This window comes from Typha latifolia, chromosome 6 (genome assembly GCF_019914945.1).
Source record: "Typha latifolia isolate L0001 chromosome 6, TyphaL0001v2, whole genome shotgun sequence".
Taxonomy (NCBI): domain Eukaryota; kingdom Viridiplantae; phylum Streptophyta; class Magnoliopsida; order Poales; family Typhaceae; genus Typha; species Typha latifolia.
In genome coordinates this window covers 7,526,767-7,545,879 of record NC_133091.1, presented here as the reverse complement: position 1 = coordinate 7,545,879, position 19,113 = coordinate 7,526,767, and the positions used below count along the sequence as shown (strand labels likewise).

At 37.0% G+C, this 19,113-nt stretch overlaps 1 protein-coding gene across 3 annotated transcripts in view; it reads right to left on the bottom strand.

Moving 5' to 3' along the window:
* Window positions 1–1,658: 1,658 nt before the first annotated feature.
* Window positions 1,659–19,113, bottom strand: part of LOC140790430 (protein HUA2-LIKE 2-like) — a 34,008-nt gene continuing 16,553 nt past the window's right edge. For 2 of the 3 annotated variants that reach the window (XM_073140517.1, XM_073140520.1), the window contains 9 exons: window positions 16,972–17,446; window positions 12,254–12,362; window positions 12,055–12,167; window positions 11,787–11,974; window positions 3,452–3,926; window positions 2,908–3,358; window positions 2,524–2,697; window positions 2,300–2,345; window positions 1,659–2,218 (listed from right to left, as the gene is read on the bottom strand). In XM_073140517.1, coding sequence (XP_072996618.1) covers window positions 2,320–2,345; window positions 2,524–2,697; window positions 2,908–3,358; window positions 3,452–3,926; window positions 11,787–11,974; window positions 12,055–12,167; window positions 12,254–12,362; window positions 16,972–17,446 — 2,011 coding nt within the window. In that variant the 3' untranslated portion in view covers window positions 1,659–2,218; window positions 2,300–2,319. The remainder of the gene's footprint in view (window positions 2,219–2,299; window positions 2,346–2,523; window positions 2,698–2,907; window positions 3,359–3,451; window positions 3,927–11,786; window positions 11,975–12,054; window positions 12,168–12,253; window positions 12,363–16,971; window positions 17,447–19,113) is intronic. The other variant, XM_073140519.1, reaches the window with a different exon arrangement.

The window sequence follows — 19,113 nt, the reverse complement described above, 5'->3', positions numbered from 1 at the left end:
ATTACACGCTTATGTCCTAGTGGCATCTGCATATCGAATAGAGGTGGACTTAGCTTTGATAGATAGAGACGCCGCATTGAGGAGGTTGCGTGCCCATCTTAAACTTGCTCAAAACTGCATGAAACAAGTTTATGAATCGTAGCCATTAGGAGCAGGAGATCGACATCGGCAATTGGGTTTTTGTGAGGGTACAACTGTATCGACAGGTGACCTTGCGTCCGATGCGTAAGCAAAATTTAGTACATCGCTACTTTAGTCTGTTTCAGGTGTTAGAGCATATCGGTCCGATTGCATATCATTTGGAGCTGCCGGAGGGGTCGAGAGTGCATCCTGCCTTTCAAATTTCATTGTTGAGGGAGTGCACTAGAAATCATGAGGTTGTTGGATCAGCTCTACCAGTTCGCGTACTTGCTAGAAGTCGACAACGCCATGGTACCAAATTAGAGATGGAGATTCTTGTTGAGTGGCTTGGCAAGCCATCCGATGAGACGACATGGGAGTTAGAGATGGACATCTTAGAGCGTTTCCCCGAATTTACACCTTGAGGGCAAGGTGGGGGAAGCGTGGTGAGCTAATACACCTTGTTAAAATCTTTTCTTATTGCATTAGTTATTTATTTTTATTAAAATAAAATTTCTGTAGGTCGCTTTCAAATGCGGAAGGAGTCGCGTTCGAATGCCCTTACGAATGCTTTCAACAGGTTTGCAAAAACAGAGAACGCAAAATATGCGTTTGAACGCAGTCGGGCGCGTTCGAACGCCTACATTACGTTCGCACATACAGAGAACGTCTTTTGTGCATTCAAACGCGATCAACAGGATTCCACTAGAATTAGAGTTAATTATTGTTATTAGAGCTTGTTGGCTAGCCTCTATAAAGGTGTGGATGACAGCCAAATTCATTATGATATTGAAATATTAATTTCTTATCTCTCTATCTTCTCTCTACCCTAATCTCCCTCTTCCCTCTTCACCAACCTACTACATCTATCGTTGGCAAGGTCTTTTCTAACTTCTAATCTCCCTCGTCTATCAAGTCCTCCCTCTTCTTTGAGATCTCGACCACTTATTCACATTCATCTTTATCCCTTAAACAACACCACCCATCCACCCTCATCTCCATTATTATCCATAACCCTAATTTCCACTCTACCCATCACCACCACCATTATTCGTATTAAATCATACTTTCGTCCTAGTTACAATTCGAATCTGCGAAGGGCGTAAATACAAAAAGCGTAGATCAGAGAGTTACGAATTGATTTCATTTAGTTTCGTAATTTTCTAACTAAAGAAGAATAATTTGATGAATATTTTTTCTCGCAAATTGGGCATACTGCTTTCTGCAATAAATTCAAATCTTCAAAAAATTGTTTCATAGCCCTATTAGCGCTAGTGGACTATATGGCATCGATAGGGCAGTTTGAAGGAGAAAACTAAGAAAAAAAAATGATTAGATTCATATTGCTTGTTCCCAAGAGGGCAATGCAACTAGGGCTGTCAAAAATAGTAAAGCCGTCTCAAGAAGGGCAACAGAAGCTCAGCTCGTATTTAAATAGAAAAAGAAAGGCGAACTCGAATTTAAAACAAATCAAGTTGATCAATTGGAACAGTCTATAATTTAGAATAAACAATCCAATCTTGACCCTTTGACTCAGGTTTAAAACTAATTTCAAGACAAGCTTGATGCTGCCGAATCGACCAAGCTCGGTTTCATTATAACCCCAACGACCCACCATTGTCATTTTAAACATTTGAATCCAAATTCACAAAAAAAAAAGGCTAAAACAAGTTTATAGTTTTAACCAAAATCTTGTATTAACTTAGGCTATGTATATAACGAGGCCCTATCATTTAGGAAAAAGGCCTGATAAATTATGTCAAGAAAAAGACAAAGGACAATGAATAAATTAGAGACCAACAAGAGGACACTTCTAACTTCTATTAGATTAACAGAGTAATCTACGGACGAATAGAGGATTGATACACCAAGGTCCGTCGTTGTAACAGAGCTCTCTTCCCACAACCAATCAATCCTTCCGCTTCTGCATTTGCAGAATAGAGCTAAAATACCATATGTACAAGGAGGCGGGATGCAGCTTGCATCTTCCAGTGGGAATTTGCTGATTATCCCAGTTTCTGTGGAAGAGGTAAGGCTTCTCGGAGCTCCATCAAAACATCAGAGCAATCCACTGAATTCGATCACATGCCATCAAGACCTAAACAAAACCAAGTCAGAGAAGAGATGTATAAAGGTAGCTGCATTTATAGGTAAAGATCGATTGGAACTAGAAAGATACCATTTACAATGCTATGGTACTTATCTCGGTCTCCAGTAACCAGGTGCTGCCAAAGCAGAGAAAAGATTTAGAATGTAATAAACAAAACTGTGTTAAATGTGCTTTGGCCATGTCATGCTACAGGAAGTTGGTACAGAGTAAATTCGGCTAAATCGCTGAATAGAAAAAATTGTAAATGTCCTAACAGAATCATAAAAAAGATTTGACTTCCAAAATTAATCCACCTCCAGACACTTGTGAAATAGGACCCTCTATTGCAGGTCGAGAAGCAGGTAATGAGTAACTGGACATCCTGGGAGGAAGAGACCACACAGGGCATGTAACTGGTGAAGGATCTGATGGTGGTCCATAGTGTGGAAATGGATTAGGTGATGCTTCAATTTTATTAAATGAGGGAGCTGCACGATTCATCATGTGAATTTGGTCAGTATTTTATACGTAAATAAATTCAACTAATACAACACATTAAAGCCATAGCCTTTCATAATGTGATTAGAGGACAACTCAAACATTGAGTGTTATATAGAAGACTTCCACAACTATACAGCCGGGAAACAGATAACAGAAGTTCAATATTTATAATGCTAACCAACAATGAGAAAGACTACCTGGATGTCTGGCAGGGTTAAACCTGCCCCCCTCAAATTCCATCGGTTGCCTGAAACCTCTGTCGCCATAGATATTTCCTCTATCATGCACATTATAATGATGATACCTCTCAGAGAATGAAGGACAACTTCCCCAAGGCTGTGGCCTTTGTTGTGGTTCAGCTTGAACATAGGAGAACTGATTTGAAACCATTGGTGGGGGTGGGGGTGGCTGCAAATGATAAGCATTATTTTGCAATTGTGGGGCTGGCTGAAAATTGTTTGCTGGATGAATAGCTGGATTAGGAACAGAGAAACTGCCATAAGATACAGGAGCATTGAGAGATGCACCAGGGGGTTGCATCTGCACAGGGTTTCCTCCATATCCAGGATTATGAAACTGCAATGATTCTGAGAGAGTCAAGTCTGAATTCAGGCTGCGACCAGACTGAGATTGTTGATTTTGGAAGTTCTGCACATAAACATCATGTCAAAATGGATATAGTTAAATCATACCTCAGAACAATTTCCTTCCGTAGGGTAAATCATAAGGCAAAAAATTTACCTGAGTAATGCTCGAACAATGCAACTTAACTGGATCAGCATGAGCTTGAGAATCTGCTACAGGTTGAGACACACAAGAAATGTCAGCAGGGCAAGTGGAAACTAGTGGTGGAGGAGATGATGGCAGTGGGGGCGGAGATGGTGGCATCTCATTGGGTAGAGGGGGAGTGAAATCTGGAGCCTGATGTTGATCTGATTGATTCTCAGCACATTTATCAGCTGTTGCAAGTTGACTTGTTGATCTCACTTCAGTTTCAAAGGGAGGAGCTACATCCTCCATCTCAAGTTCACCATCAATATCTTCCAAGATATGCCGATGCTTCTCAGAAGAATTTTGAGTTGTACCTTTCTCATTATTTACGTGAATATACGTTTCCGGAGTAACAGCCTCAAAACCCTTTTCCTCAGAGGGACTTCCTTCCTCGTCTTCAAGTACACTTGTATGAAGTAAACAAGGAAGCTGAAATCCGGTGTTGCTGATCAAGATAACAACAAGTGAGAAAAATATATTGAAAGCAACAAAAATCCCTAAACCTACCCATTCAAGCAACTTTAAGTTGAGCGAAAACACTATCAACCAACATTGGTACCATCATCTACTGTCAAGTGAGCTCCCTCGCTCACTTCTAGCTCGTCTCAATTTTGCACATGTATTAAATAAGCAAGATTGAGTATAAACTTTGTGCTCATTATTTATCGATCAACCCTCAAGCTGAGCTCTAAGCTTCATCATGAAGATACCACACATGAGATTTAATTGCTGCATCAAATACCACACCTGAGCTCTAAGCTTCATCAAATATCTTTCTATCTTGAACACAAGACTGAGGCTCATGAAGATACTACACATGAGATATAATTAGTAAGGGAGAGATTTTATATGAGAGTATTTTAGTCTTTTGTTCTAGGGAGCTTTTTAATCTTTTGTACTTTTTAGAGTTTGCCTATATAAAGGCATGTTATGTTATCATTCGGGCTTGATGAATATTTTAAGATTTTGAGCTTATCAAGTTTTCCTTTGTTGGCGGATTCCAATAACCCATTGGTGGATCCCGTGGGCTTGTCTCCTTTATCTCCATTGAAACTCTTGTTCTACATCAGTTATGGTATCAGAGCTAAAAGTTCTTAGTTTATGAACGTTTTGCCTCTCGAGTTCTATATTGCACCACATTTTCTCTTCGCTCAATCAATCGCCTCACAAACACCAAAGTGCTACGAAGTCCGACGCACAACGAGCACGATAAGTTCCAAAACACATGAGGAAATCACCATTAGCGAGGGACAAAAATATTGTTCTTTCCCTTAATTATCTCACTGTTTCCTTAATATTTGGTCAAGTCCTGTTTTATCAAAACTACCCAAACAACCAAACTTCGAAATTTCAAATTGCCTTTCCTTCTCTTTTCAAATTTCAAAATTCAAATGTCTCTTTTCCCTCCAAATCAATTCGAACCTAAAACCAAAGTTTAATAACTAAACCCAGTCATCCATTCAAACCAGACTCAACTAAAGTTTAATCACCCAAAGGCCAAACCTACTAACCCAAACTTATGAACCTGACTTCAACCATAACCAATGTTTTGAAAGGCGGCCACGAGTGGCGTGCAATCACTCTACCGCCTAGCGACAAGATGGAAGGCGTGCGACAAGGCGGCTTACAAGGTCTAGCATTTTTAATTTATAAAAATAAAAATTAATCATATATAATATAGAATATATACTAAATTATTAACATAGTATATATAAAAATTTTAAGAGTGCACTACACCAATATAGAATACTAACATAGTATATAAAAGTTACTAATAATATAATTTTTTAATATATAATAATATAGTTTATAAAAAATAATAACAATACTTGCTCTCTTCTCCCATTGTCATCTTTTATTTCCACTAGTGTGACACACTAACACTGACACCCTCTCTCCTCAACTCAACTCTATTTTCCTTTCACTTACATGTCAAAACCACCATTAGAACTTTCCTATCCTTCCCCTCTTCTTCGTTTTCTGCTTCACTTCCTCTAAACCAAGCTCTTGCACACAATACAAAACCAAGCTCTTGTAGGTAAAACAAGCTCTCAACTTTCCCTCAACCTCACTAGTGACGAGTACGAAGAGAGAGAGAGAAGAGTGAGTGAAATAATGAGAAAGAGATAAAGTCAGAGGCGGTGTCGATGGCCATTAGTTGGGATGTGACTAGAGAGAGCAAGTGAGATTGTGAAAGAGAGAAATTATGGCCACCTTCTTCATGTTGTTTTGCCGCCGCTTGTCGCCGATCGAGAGAGAAGCTTGCCACTTGCAGCCGATTGAGAGGAGCTTGCTGCTAATCGAGAGAGGAGGCTGGGTTAGGGCTCAAATCTTGGAAAGAGGAAAGGATGGACGATTGGAAAAAATTTTAAAGGTTAGTTATCAAACTTGTTACCTCTACCTGACCTGCTAGCCCGATTAGACCTATTTATTCTGCCAAAGCGAGCTGCTTGGCCCACTAAGGACGCCAAGTTAGCCCAAATGCCATTACACCGCTGCATTGCCACTATGTGAGGCGGTCAGTGCTCCCGCCCCGCCAAGGTGGCTGATAAGGCGACCACCATGGCCGCCTTTCAAAACACTGGCCGGCCATAACCCAATCCTTTCTCCTCCTTTTCTTTTCACTTAACCCGTTAACCCATTCACGTGCTTCCTAAGCCTTACACGTGACCCTCCACCAAAACCCTCTTGTCTTCTTCTTCCAGCCAATCTCAAAACCCATTTTCCTTTTTTCTCATTTTACTCCCAATCTTTATCGGCGTTGATTCACCGAGGTCTTCGTCAACACCAACACCACCAATACTCAACCTCCACCTCTACGATCAGCACTACCGCTACGTAAGCCTCTGCCCACTCGTCACCACTTCATTGTAGTTAATTGTGAATTTTTAACATTTTCTTCCAGCTAGAAGTTTCTTTAAAATCAGCCTTAGTTTATTTAGTTGCTTACTATTTGAGATTCGCTGCAATCTCTTATTATATATTAGTATTAGTTTATCACATTTCTCCTTGCATTATAATTATAGAAAATCTATTTGTATGAACTTACGTAGTGATGGGTAGTTTAAAATTCTCAATCCCAGTCTATTAAGGAACCTAACACCACAAATGATATTCGAAGATTCATTCAAGAATCCTTTAAGAAACATGCCACCTAACTTGATATCAATACCCGTCTTGAAGGTTTGAAAACTTGTCATGAGATATATAGAAATGAGAGCAACGTGGAAGCTTCTAATATGGAGCTACACGTGTCAACCTCGACTTTGACATCCTGTGACTTGATCCTCATCAACATTACCATGGAAGAGTTCCTAACCAATTCCCACAACGATGTCAATATCAATATGAAATTGTGGATCTGAATGTTAATAGATCTAAAAACAACACAACTTACAAAAAATATTGACACCTTGAAGATCAAATAATGAAAAATATTAAGGTGGATGCTCCTATGTTTGTTGAGTAGATGGACCGGTGGTTATAACTTGTCTGAAGATTGAAAAGTTAGATTTGCACAAATGAAGAGAGTCAGGTGTGCCAATCTATTTTGCCAAAGTACTGAACAAATTTTAATCCGAAGAAATCAACCCACGAATATTGATTGGGTAGAAATGATAGAGAAACTAAAAGAAAAATATTTGCCCAATTCTTATCATAGCTATTTATTGGACCAGTGGAACAACTTTAGGCAAGGGATGAGATTTGTAAGCGACTACATGCCTCAATTTGAAGAGCACAAGTTAAAGTGCAACATCATAGAAGAATTTCAGGTGTGGCCTCAACGAAGATATAACGAAGATATAAGTAACCACGTTAGATAAGGCTTACACTTTTGTGCTAAACTATGAAATGGTGGCAAGCAACAAGTTTTGCAGCATACTATGAGTCGAACTCCTTTTAATTTTGCCCCGAATGGAGCTACAACCCAAGTAGCATCCACACAAAAAGAAAAGATAGATGCTATTTAGAATGAACAAATAACATCTCACGCAAGTGTTCATCGATTTCTAATCTGATGGAGAAATCGCCAAAGTCTAATAGCATGTGGATCACATGCAAGGAGCTTCAGCAAATAGATCCTGACCGCTAGGAGTTCTACCAAAGCCGCCCTCAGCTACACTCGACAAAGACGAGGTTTTCTCGCCCTGAGAGATTTGATGTGGACATCACATTCAGAGGGGACAACCCATTCGGTAATGCTTTGGTTGGGTGACAAGTTATGAGGGTGAGGTTTTACATGAAGGTATTTTAGTCCTTTATTTGAGAGGTTTTACATAAAGGTATTTTATTCCTTTATTTGAGAGGTTTTTTAGTTTTTTGTCCTTTTTACGGTTTGCCTATATAAAGGCGTGTTATATTATCATTTGGGATTGACGAATATTTTGAGATAATCAACTTTTCCTTTGTTGGTGGATTCCAGCAACCTATTGGTGGATTTCGTGGGCTTGCTCCTTCTATATTGAAACTCTCATTCTACATCACTTATGATCATTGTCACCAAGTAAAGTTCATCCACAATGTAGGCACATATCATTGTTGCAATCACTGCTTTCCAAAGGCAGCCATGGCGGCAACAAACGCGGGGCGGCAAGCCAACTACCTTGCATTGTGCCTAGGAAGCCTGCTAATGGCGAAAAGGCCACCATTTATTATACGGTAGGCTGCCTTGTCATTTGGCAGCTCGACTTGCACTTTTGACAACAAGAGAGGCTTACGAGAGTGAGTGGAGAGGCCACGTTCTTGCCGCCATCATCTACTTGAGAAGTGAAGAATAGAGAGGTTCCTATTCTTCTTTTTCTTCACTTCTACTTCTCTTCTTTCTATCTATCTTTTTCTGTTCCTATTCTTCTTTTTCTTCACTTCTACATCTTTTCTTTTTATCTTTTTTTTTCTCTTTCTGCCTTGGGAATCTATTTCTCCTTTTCTCTCTCTGCTTTAGGAACCCACATCTTCTCTTTTCAAAGCATTGTGGGTTCCCAATGTATAAGTTGTCATGCTCAATATATATATATAGTTATTATATATATATATATGTATGTATACTTAATTTGTGATTTTTTGTTATGGTTGTAAATTACTAATAAAAAATTTATATATACTATATTAATATATAATATATATTATATACTATTGTCTTTTATTTCATATATATATAAAAATGCTAGACCAACTTGGTACCCCGCCTTCCGCCTAGGCTTGCCAACTACAGTCGCCTTTCAATACACTGGTTGCAATTGCCTGACTCCCATAAATGTGAGGGGTTAGAGTTGATAGAAGCACAAAAATACATTATAAGAAAACTTAAATCGAAGTTCAAGACATTGGGTTACTAGTTATATTCTTAATTTTATGTATGTATTTTCCTCAGATTTTATTAGGGTTGTTCATTAGGATTTTTAGGTTAGTGGTAGCTTCTCCATAGTGTCCTATTATGAATCTACCTAATTTTCTGAGAGAACAAGTTGACTTTTATACAAAAGCAATTATAGAGCTTAAACATCCAACAAATGATAGATTTATCCCCCATTCACTTTAAGATTTAACTTTTTCCCTGTTCTGAAATAAAATATCTTAATTCTAAAAATAACAACTGAACATAAAAGCTTTATTCCATAATACAAACACAATTCATCAAATTATATCTTATACCATACTAACTCAATTACTAATTTATTTTTCATTTAACTACAAATTCACTTAAATGTCTTATCATAATTCATCACTCTTCTCTTCTCTCTCTCAAACATCTTATCATTGTTTTATCATTATTCATCACTCCTCTCTTTCCCCTCTCAAAGATCTATTTATGGTAGTTAGTGAACAGTACTATATTTGTATATAACAATTGCATACCTATTTTTCAAACATTATACACCTACCTTTCAATCATTATACACCTACTTTTATAATACATAGTCAATGACAAATAGTTTAATATGAAGAATTGCGCACCTAGCCATTCGATGCATAAGAGGCATTGCATATGTAGCAAGCATTACATAGTAACTATCAAACATTGCACATGTACTGATGATATCTCAAGCAACGCACACCTACCAATGACCTCCCCCCCCTATTACACAAATAGCAACAACTTCCCAAGCATTGCACAAATAGCGATCAAGCAGCATTGCATAGCTAACAACCTCTAAAGCATTGCATGCATGGTGGTGCAAAACAAAAGCATTGCATATATATCGAACGATAATGTATTGGATACATAAAGCCAGCCTATTTATTGATCTATCCCATAATCTACTTTATATGAAATTAAAGGGTATTTTTATAATTTTAGGAAAATACACCTTTTTCTATCTTTTTCTTCACTTTATATCACATCAAAAATAATTGTCACTCTTATTCCAAATATACAAATAATATAGAAATAGTTATTCCTATAATAAAGGCTTTCTTTTGAGAATAATAAACAAGAATGCTTATTATAGAATTGCCTTTATTCTTGAAGTGAATGTGGCCTTTTTCTTTGGTGTAGTTGACCTCTCTATTTCTCTTTAGTTCTCTTTATCTTCAGTCATTTCTAATTTCTATAATATTTTCTACTTGATAATCTACCGAAACATAGTAGGACCCTTTGCCTTAAGTAGATTTGGTATCAAAGCAAATTTCCCTCATCACTTTCATTCTCTTCTCTTCCTAGGTTCTCTCATTCTATATGTTCTTATTGCCATCACATTACTTAGTGCTTGGTTAGACAGTAAATCAGAATTTTCTTTCTCAAGACCATGAAGATTGAAGATACAAAACAAACAATAAATCATCCATTGTATTAAAAAATTTAAAAAGCACTATGAGCGATCACCATGGACTGCCCCACATGGCCCTATGCAGCCTAGCAAGGTAGTGCAGGCCACATAGTTGGGTTTTGGCAGCCAATTAGGCAAAGGCAGCCCAATAGCATTTTGAGGCACAGATTAGCAGGTGAGATGAGGGTTAGATTGGTGGTTTGGGTTGGATAGTACAGAAAAAAAGGACCGAGAAAATCTCTAACCCTGAATTCCCTTTGTTGTTCAACTCAACAAACCTCTCTCTCCCTCTCTCAACAGGGATGACTATTTAGTGTTACTCTCCTCTATCTCCCTATCTCTCTGCCTTAACCACCTCCCATTTTCCATCATTTGCAACATGAACCCATTGCCCACATCTCTATCTATATCTCGCTCGTTCTCTCTCCACCACATCTCTACTAGTCTCTCCCTACCAGCTCTAGTTTCCACCACCTCCAATATCCACCATCTCAGCTAGGTGGCTGTTTTAGGTTATGGGGGCTGCTTTACGTTGCAAAAGGTAAACATATGGTGTACCAAAAAGACTTTGCTAGAATTGACATTTAGTCCCCATTTGGTTCTGGGTTATCCTTCTTCATCTTCTAGATTAAGTAACATTACTCTAGATTTGTAACAAAACATCAAATTTTCCCCACTCTAAATTTAAAAAAAAAAAAACTATTCAAATTATTCCACATATAAACCTAATTATAATTTACCCTTGATTTGGCTAAAGTTATTTTAAAAATTCTCTCCTCTCTCTCCTACCACCCACCTAGTCATTCTATATACCAAAAGTTTTCCCTCAATTTTCTCACATATCTCTTCCCCTACCACCCATCTATCTCATTCCTTATTCAAGAATGTATAGCATACTTAAAAGTATGCAGTGCATACCAGCAAGAAATTCAAATACTTTAATTTAAATTTATATGTCAAAAAAGTGTATTTGAGTTAATTTCACTTCTAATTTGTACTTTTAGCTCAACTTTATATCACATCAAAAATAATTAATACACCACTATTCTAATTTACAATCAAACATCAAATTACCCTACACTAAATCAGAGGTACAATTTTAAAAGTAAGAAATTAGAATAGCTATTTTAGATTTTCACTTAACTGGGAACCAAATGGGTCCTTCTGGTTTTCTTGCTTTCATAATTGCTTATCCTATAGATTACAATTAGATCTCCAACTTCAAAGTCTTCATGAAGAGCCTGTATGAAAAGTGTTTCTTCATATAAGCTAGTTCATGGTGTTCTATCGCCATATTACATTATATTATCTTCACCCAAAGTATTAATTGTTTTGTTACTGATCAGTTACAGATATATAAGATTTGACCTAAACCATGGTTTCCAGAATATATCCAAAACTGCAGTAGTGTAAAGGAACAAGCCACAAATGTCTATAAGTATAATGTCTAGGATTCGCATCACATATAAGTATATCATGTCTATATGTATAATAAAGTAACATTAACATAAAGTGATATGAAGGTCAAAGAACCAAACCTTCCGTATTCGTCAACAAGCATTCCCTCCATCTCTCTTAAAGGATCATTTATAGCCCTCTCAGTCCTTGTCGGGCGTCTAGAAGAACCAGTACTGAAAGATGATTCATTTATGGATTCAAGCTCCCTAATATGATGACGAATAATGAATTCTGGGAGGGTCTTCCTTTCAAGCCATAACCTCAGAACCTATAGGCCACAAATAGTAAGGTATAGATCACACTACAAAAAGGAAAAAAAGAAACAATTCATCCTAAAATAGCACTTGCCTTGAGGCACTGCCTACGGTTCTCCCATGCTGCATTTCCAGGAGGTGCAACAGCAGACAACAAACGCGGAAGTACTGATTGGACAAGAGAAGGGTAAACATCCGCAGCTCCACCTAAAAAATTTTACGAGATCCATTAGACACAAGGACTTGGAAGAATTACTGAAGGATGTAGATCCCAAAACAGTATATATGAGTACCTTTTTGGCTGCGAGAGCATTGAGTTATTGAATCCACAAGAAAGAATATATCTACCCTCTTGTAGAAGTTTGTTTCCCTTTCCACATTCTCAAGAAGAATATCAACTACCTAGATAATCAATAACATTGCAGCAGAGTAGAGGAAGGTCAATATCAAACAAAATAACCTCTTGCAGCCAAGTAATGCAATCATATAGGGAAACATCTTGATGCTCAATATGCTCATAACTTTTTCTGCAGAATGCAGTCATCGTATACACAGCTATTATTCAACCACAGAAAGCAAATAATTAGGACTTATCAATAACTGATAGAGCCGGCATAAATAATTAGGACTTACCAATAACTGTCAATACCAAAAGCTTAGTAAGACTCTTTTAACATATAAACGCAAAAAGCAGAATCATGTTTAGCCTCAAAAATATTCATAGGTTTGCAACAACTCACCTACATCACTACACAACCACACGACAGTAGTGTGGTCCATCTAAGTATTGTAACGAAAATGAAAGAGGAGCCTCAACAAAAGTAAATCCAACCAGCTGGAACATTTTCTAGATAACGGGAACAATAAGCATTTCCTGGACCTTGACATTTATATTCAGAGGGATCACAGATCACTGTATTACTGGTAGGCACCTGATGAGGTGCTTAAAATGTCAACTAGCCTAACAGTCAGCATATTTGTGCAATATTTCTCGGTTATGAAAAAAAATGGCCATTTCAACAAAAGGATCTAAGTATCAATCAGAGGTAAAACATAAGAAACTAGTACCAACCATTACAAATTTACTATCACATTAGAATGACTAAGAGTTCTAGATCTCACAAAGATTGTTAATGTGAGTTATCCACCTGAAAGGCAACATCACATTGATGAAAAAAATATAGTGATACAAAAAAGAAGACAACAAAGTTACCTATCTGACTTATTATAAATGGTAATACTTTTTCAACATGATGCGCTGCTGCAGCAAGGATGAACCATTGAAGACTGAAGTTGAAGACTGAACATAAGTCTCGAATTCTCAACTCCCCTCAAGAACGTAGCTATTTACATTTCTCTTTCTTCAGATGTTTCTAACAAATATAGCCCTCATCCTTATTTTCTTTTTTCTATTTTCTTAATATAGCAGATTTGCTTCTTCTCTGACGATCTTTAGGTAACGAACACAGTGACGAGCTCACGTGGTGATATTCTTCAATAATCTTTTTGTAGCTCGTCTATCTGTAGTTCACATGGACAAAGAATACGGTTCAACTAGACCAAGCCGTTGCAGAGGATCGGATCACATTGGGCTCAAGTTAGGGGATTTACACTTAGCCCCATGACATTTTTCTCTTTGCTTATTGCTTCGTCTTAGCTTATTAGTCATTGTATTTCATATTAGACCCTGTGGACTCGTTATTTGCTTATTTGTACTTAATTGTTATTGAGTTTAGTCAGGCGCAAGCCAGCGGGCTAGGCCAACCAGGTCTCATGTAGACACCTACTTATACTTGTGGCGTGCACCTATCTAAGGATCTTTTGATCAATTAGAAATCTTTCTCCTTCCTCTAATTCGACCCTTTCTTCTTGTTCCATTCATCCAAGCTTGGCTAACCACCATTGTCAATCTTGTTGTCTACGTCCTTGATTGGCTCGCCTCTCGACCCAAAGAGACGGTCCATAATCTCCACCCTCCCCTCTAGAAATGACAGACAAATCTATCTCTTTTTTACCTCGTGCCAGATAGAACAAAAGATTAGTCCTTTTTCCTTCTCGCGAACCCCTAATCTCCACTATGCCACCATCTCCTTCACCACCACCAAACCCTAGTCGAGCTCCACCACCACCACTCGGCCACCACTTTGTCGATTTGCTCTGTTAGAATCGTTCCTCCATCCATGATCCACCAACCTTCCATGTTACATCCAATTCCAATAGTCAAATCTTTGTTCAGCAACCACCCTTACCTTTTGTGGACAATGCATCACATACCGAAATCCAATTCTAAGACTAGATTCGAACTCTCCTTAATTTTCTGAGTTGGATTATGCAATTAGTTTTTGATTCTGGAAGCCTAGCGTATCATAACATCAGGGTTCTCTACTCCTAGTGATGCTTCAAGTCAAATATACTCAAAAGAAGTCGAGACATAGTTATAGTTATGTAGATTATAATGGTATGTAATCTAATGCTTGGGACACATATCAAGAGCATTAGTCAACTGCTTTTTTGTACATCATCAACATTATTTTCATTGTTGTGATGAAGATGATGATGAGGACAGTGTCGCCTACAAATATTTGTATGATCCTCAAAGAAATTCTATCAAGTGGTAGCAATTATTAATTTGTTTCTTCATAAAATGCTAGTAGATTTTTTGTGATTTATCTTAATTTTTGTAGTTTTTAAAAGTTTATGCTATTTTTCTTAAATTTGTAGCTTTTGAATTATTTTATTATTTAAAAAGGACAAAACCAAAAAAATGGAACTCTAATCCGGAACTCTAAAACCGATTGAAACTCTAAAATGCTTCATTTTTATATGGATCAAAATTGAAACTTAGAACTGTGCTTCTACACTTATCTGATTGCTTAAGATATAGTTGAGAATGATCTTGTAGCATTGAATAGAGCTGAAATGTTCATCAACATCAACACACATGCTTTTGAAGATTGATCCGTTGCTCGTGTGCTTACCAAAGGGTCACGATTTTCTTCACAGCGATAGTTAATCATGTGGTATATGTTTAAGTAGTTACTTAAACACTACGATATTGGAGTGTTGGAAGGGGTTTTGTAGGTATTGTTTCTATCACTTGGTGAAATATGGTCAATCGACTTTATACGGGTTCGTAGTTTTTTTTCCTCTCTACGCGAGAAAGGTTTTCCACATTGAAAGAATGAGTCTTGGTGTGTAAAACCCTGTTTACTTTTCTTATTCGTACTCGGTTTTGCGTTTCCTACTCTTACTCGAAATTCCACACAAAGACTTGAGTTTGGTTTACATAATTAGAGTAGGCTTCAGATTTCCAAATTGGTTTCAATTTTCGAAGTTCAATTATTATTCGATTCTATAAATCTAGTAGAACTTGGTTTTTCCTAAAGCTTTTTGACTTCGACTTTGACTTAGGATTTTTATTTTCATATCTCTAGACCTAATCAGCCAAGGACTACGAATTTTCAAACCAAAGTCTAGTAATCAATCCATTGTTCTCTTTGGCCATATCTTTTGTTATAAATTTCAGACTTGCTAGTTTGTTAAGTTTAAACTGAACTGTATTTAATCGTATTTACATCTTAATAGAAGACTTTATGATCATTTACTCTGTTTGTTAACTATATTGCTGAATTCATTTAGCCTACAGTTTGTTAATTATAGCTTGTTAAGTTTAAGCTGAACTGTATTCAATCATACTTACATCTTAATAGAAGACTTTATGATCATTTACTCCGTTTGTTAACTATATTGCTGAATTTATTTAGCCTACATTTAATCACATGATCACCAACATTGTTTGAAAGTTAGAGCTCCATTAAAAGTATCAAGTGGATCTATAAATTATCTAACAATAAGGAATTCATGGAGAGGGGAATAGCATAAAACCATACACTAAATAAACAAACTTCTAGATAAGACTAATCTGATTAGGCCTTCTATAGTTCTATGTCCCCCTCATCTATAGTTGTAAGCCTTCTATTAAATTAAACAAGAAATCCAAAACAAAGGAAGGAAAATACAAATTTATTCTCACTTTATATCTTTTTTTAATCTTCTTCTTACTATATTCTTACTGTATGCTTTGAGAGCCTAGGAGTTGGGTATCAGTAGTATGAACTATGAATATGGGTGCCCCTTTTCTTCTTACAAAGTGCATCTGAACAAAGTCAACACCATGTCTTCAAAGTTCAAAGATATAGCTAATCAATAAATGTCCAGGTTGAAGTTTCAAGAAAATGGGTTAGAAGACACAAGATCGGAGAAGAAAAAAGAATCAACATGAACGTAATATCTTTGCATCAACTTCTCAATATTGAGAATCATAGGATAATAGAAGAGGAAGGGTCTAATCTCAACAATATTTCTATCTCTAGTGATGACAAACTATGTAGTATTTTCCCCATCATCAGATCATTTGTTTGTTTCAACTATTTAAAATTGAACTCTAGAATTTCTTCCTTTATAAAGATGTATCTATCTTCCAATATCGGAACCAAAATTTTCCTCCCGCATCTACCACTACCATTATGTACCTAATTATAGTATAACAAGGAAGATTACAAAGACCTTTTCTGGAAAGTGTATTTATTATCTAGTTTCTAATAGCACATTTGCCATCATACACCGTCACCAATTATGAATTTAGAAACCAAATTCTATAAAATCTTGAAGAGAAATAGAAGGCTTTCTATAATTGAGTCAATGGCTTATGTCAAATTAGATATGTGCTCCAAACTGGATAGCAACTAATAGTTAGCTTCACAGCAGTAATCTCCATAGAATGTTTTACCATCCTGTAAACAACCAAAGGTCGCAGTAACAAGCAATCACAAAATTGCATGCTTATCAATCCACTGAATCACCAAATATTGAACCATAGTTTTAAGACAAATGAAATAAAACCAACTTAAAGAAATAACAACCTTACTGCACTAACTGATATGAATTCCTTTTAGGGCCACACAATGATATTATACAATGGAAAGAAGGGATAATTAAAAATAGTTCATACCTCTCCAGCAATCCCATATTTAGCGCACTCAATAGCAAGACGCGTTGCTCGGCCTATACTTTCTTTCGTTCTTGATAGTGTACAAAGCAAAGCTTCAAAAGCCTTTCGTGCAGCATTTGCTTCAGCATGCCCTGCTAATTTTGTTAAGCCTTTCTGCCGCAGACCATCATAAGGACTTCTGCTACAAATCTGTAAACTGCGAATCCTATCAACTGTAGAACAAGTCCTGGAATTTGAAGGTGAAGCCTGCCCAGAGCATCCTTCCTTATTGAATGGAGATGGGATCACCACAGCCTCTGGCATAACCTTAGGATCTATAAAATTATCTGAAAAGGAAGTAGACCGAGACAAAAGTCTCCTAGCTTGGGCAGCAGCAATCAAATCTTTCATAGGTGCTGAATCAGGAGAGATACACCAATCTTTGAGAGTTGCTTTATGTTTAACCTCTTGCAGCATTGTATCTGGAGAACTATGCCTACAAGATCAAAATAATGGATGCCATTGAGTTTAAATCAATAGAGTATGTAAATCAGTTAAGCACCAAATAAGATGAAAGTGTACAATGCAAATTTTTACACACAGATGCCAAACAAAGTTTCTTATTTCTCACTAACAACTTCGAAAATTGCTTCTATTTCTCTATAATCAGTCAATGATGACTGTGTTGTCCATCGCATATTGTGTCAAGAATATTAGCACATGGCACGGGATCTGCCAAAGATGTCCAGTTGTTACAGTCACCCTCATAAAAGATGAATGCCTATCTGAGTTGTTAATCTGGACAGAACTCAACATGAAGCTTTCGAAAGCAATAGGGATCAATCCAACCGTTGAAACAATTTGAGATTCGGATATGTAATTCTTCTGAAAGTTAAGAATCCAACGCAACCGAAATCTCATTGATCAGCCAGATAGATCAAAAGTTATGAAGAAAATAGTGACCAAAGGTCAGAGGATGGCGAGATGAGCGTGGATGATATGGTAGGATTATAGAAGATGATGATGGCTATGGTTGATGGATTAGTATCTTGAACAAGATGAGATGAGAGCAGGGAGCTTCTAGGTATGACTAGTTGCTGGAGTGAGGAGGGAGAAGCGACAAAAGATTATCCTTGGCCGTAGAAGGAAGCTCGAGTTGAATACCGACGGGGAGGAAGGAGGAGGGAAAAGTTTGGCTCAAGCCTAGATGCAAAATAAAGTTCAATCTTCAATAATACAAAGATGGCTTCTTTCCACATATTTAAAGGCTAGCCAATCATCCAAAAACTTTAAATAAATCCTAATACGAAACAACTTAACCAACATGCATCCGGGCCCTTGACCGCATTCAAAGGCTCTACATATGCGAATGCTATTCAGACATTTGAACATCACGTTCAAACAAACTTCGGTCGCGTTCGAACGCAACCCGCTAGAAGTCATCTTATTTTTTTATTTTTTTTAAAACAAAGATAGAAAATGATACAATTCGAAGCGATTTGATCATGTCCAATCTTTAATCAAGAACCGTAACACTAGTCATATATTCTAAGTGATAATAGTATTACAGCTTCAATCACACTATTTTTCTATATATTGATTTTCCCATACTCAAATCTCATCTAATTAATATCCAAACTCTTTATGACATTCCATTTAAAGAGTGTTTCTAAAGGCAGTTTATACAAGCGATCAAAGGGACTGCACAATATACACGTGCAGTTTTGCAAGCACAAGTGAAGTACTAATTTTAAAATTCTAGCATCATAGGAATATAGAAAATCAAATGAAACAAAATGAGGGCATCAATTATAGGTTTGCTACATGTTCCCTACATGAAAGGTGGCGCACTCTTCCCAAACCCCACATCAGAGGACTCATCCACTAGGACAAAACAGTAATTATAATATGATAAAGAATAAGAAAGGACATAAGGAACTTCCTTCTACGCAAACCCATTTATTTAAGCATACTAAACAAATAATAGTCAACCAGTTTTAAATAGCAAATTTTGCATTATCTATGTGTATCAGCAAGTTGCCAACAAAGTGATAGGCCATATACGCATATTAGTGCGCTAGTTTGAAAAATCATCAACTCAGTTTGAAGTAATATTTCTTCGGCCTCCCCTTTGTTGTTCTCTTTTAACCAATGGGCCACAAA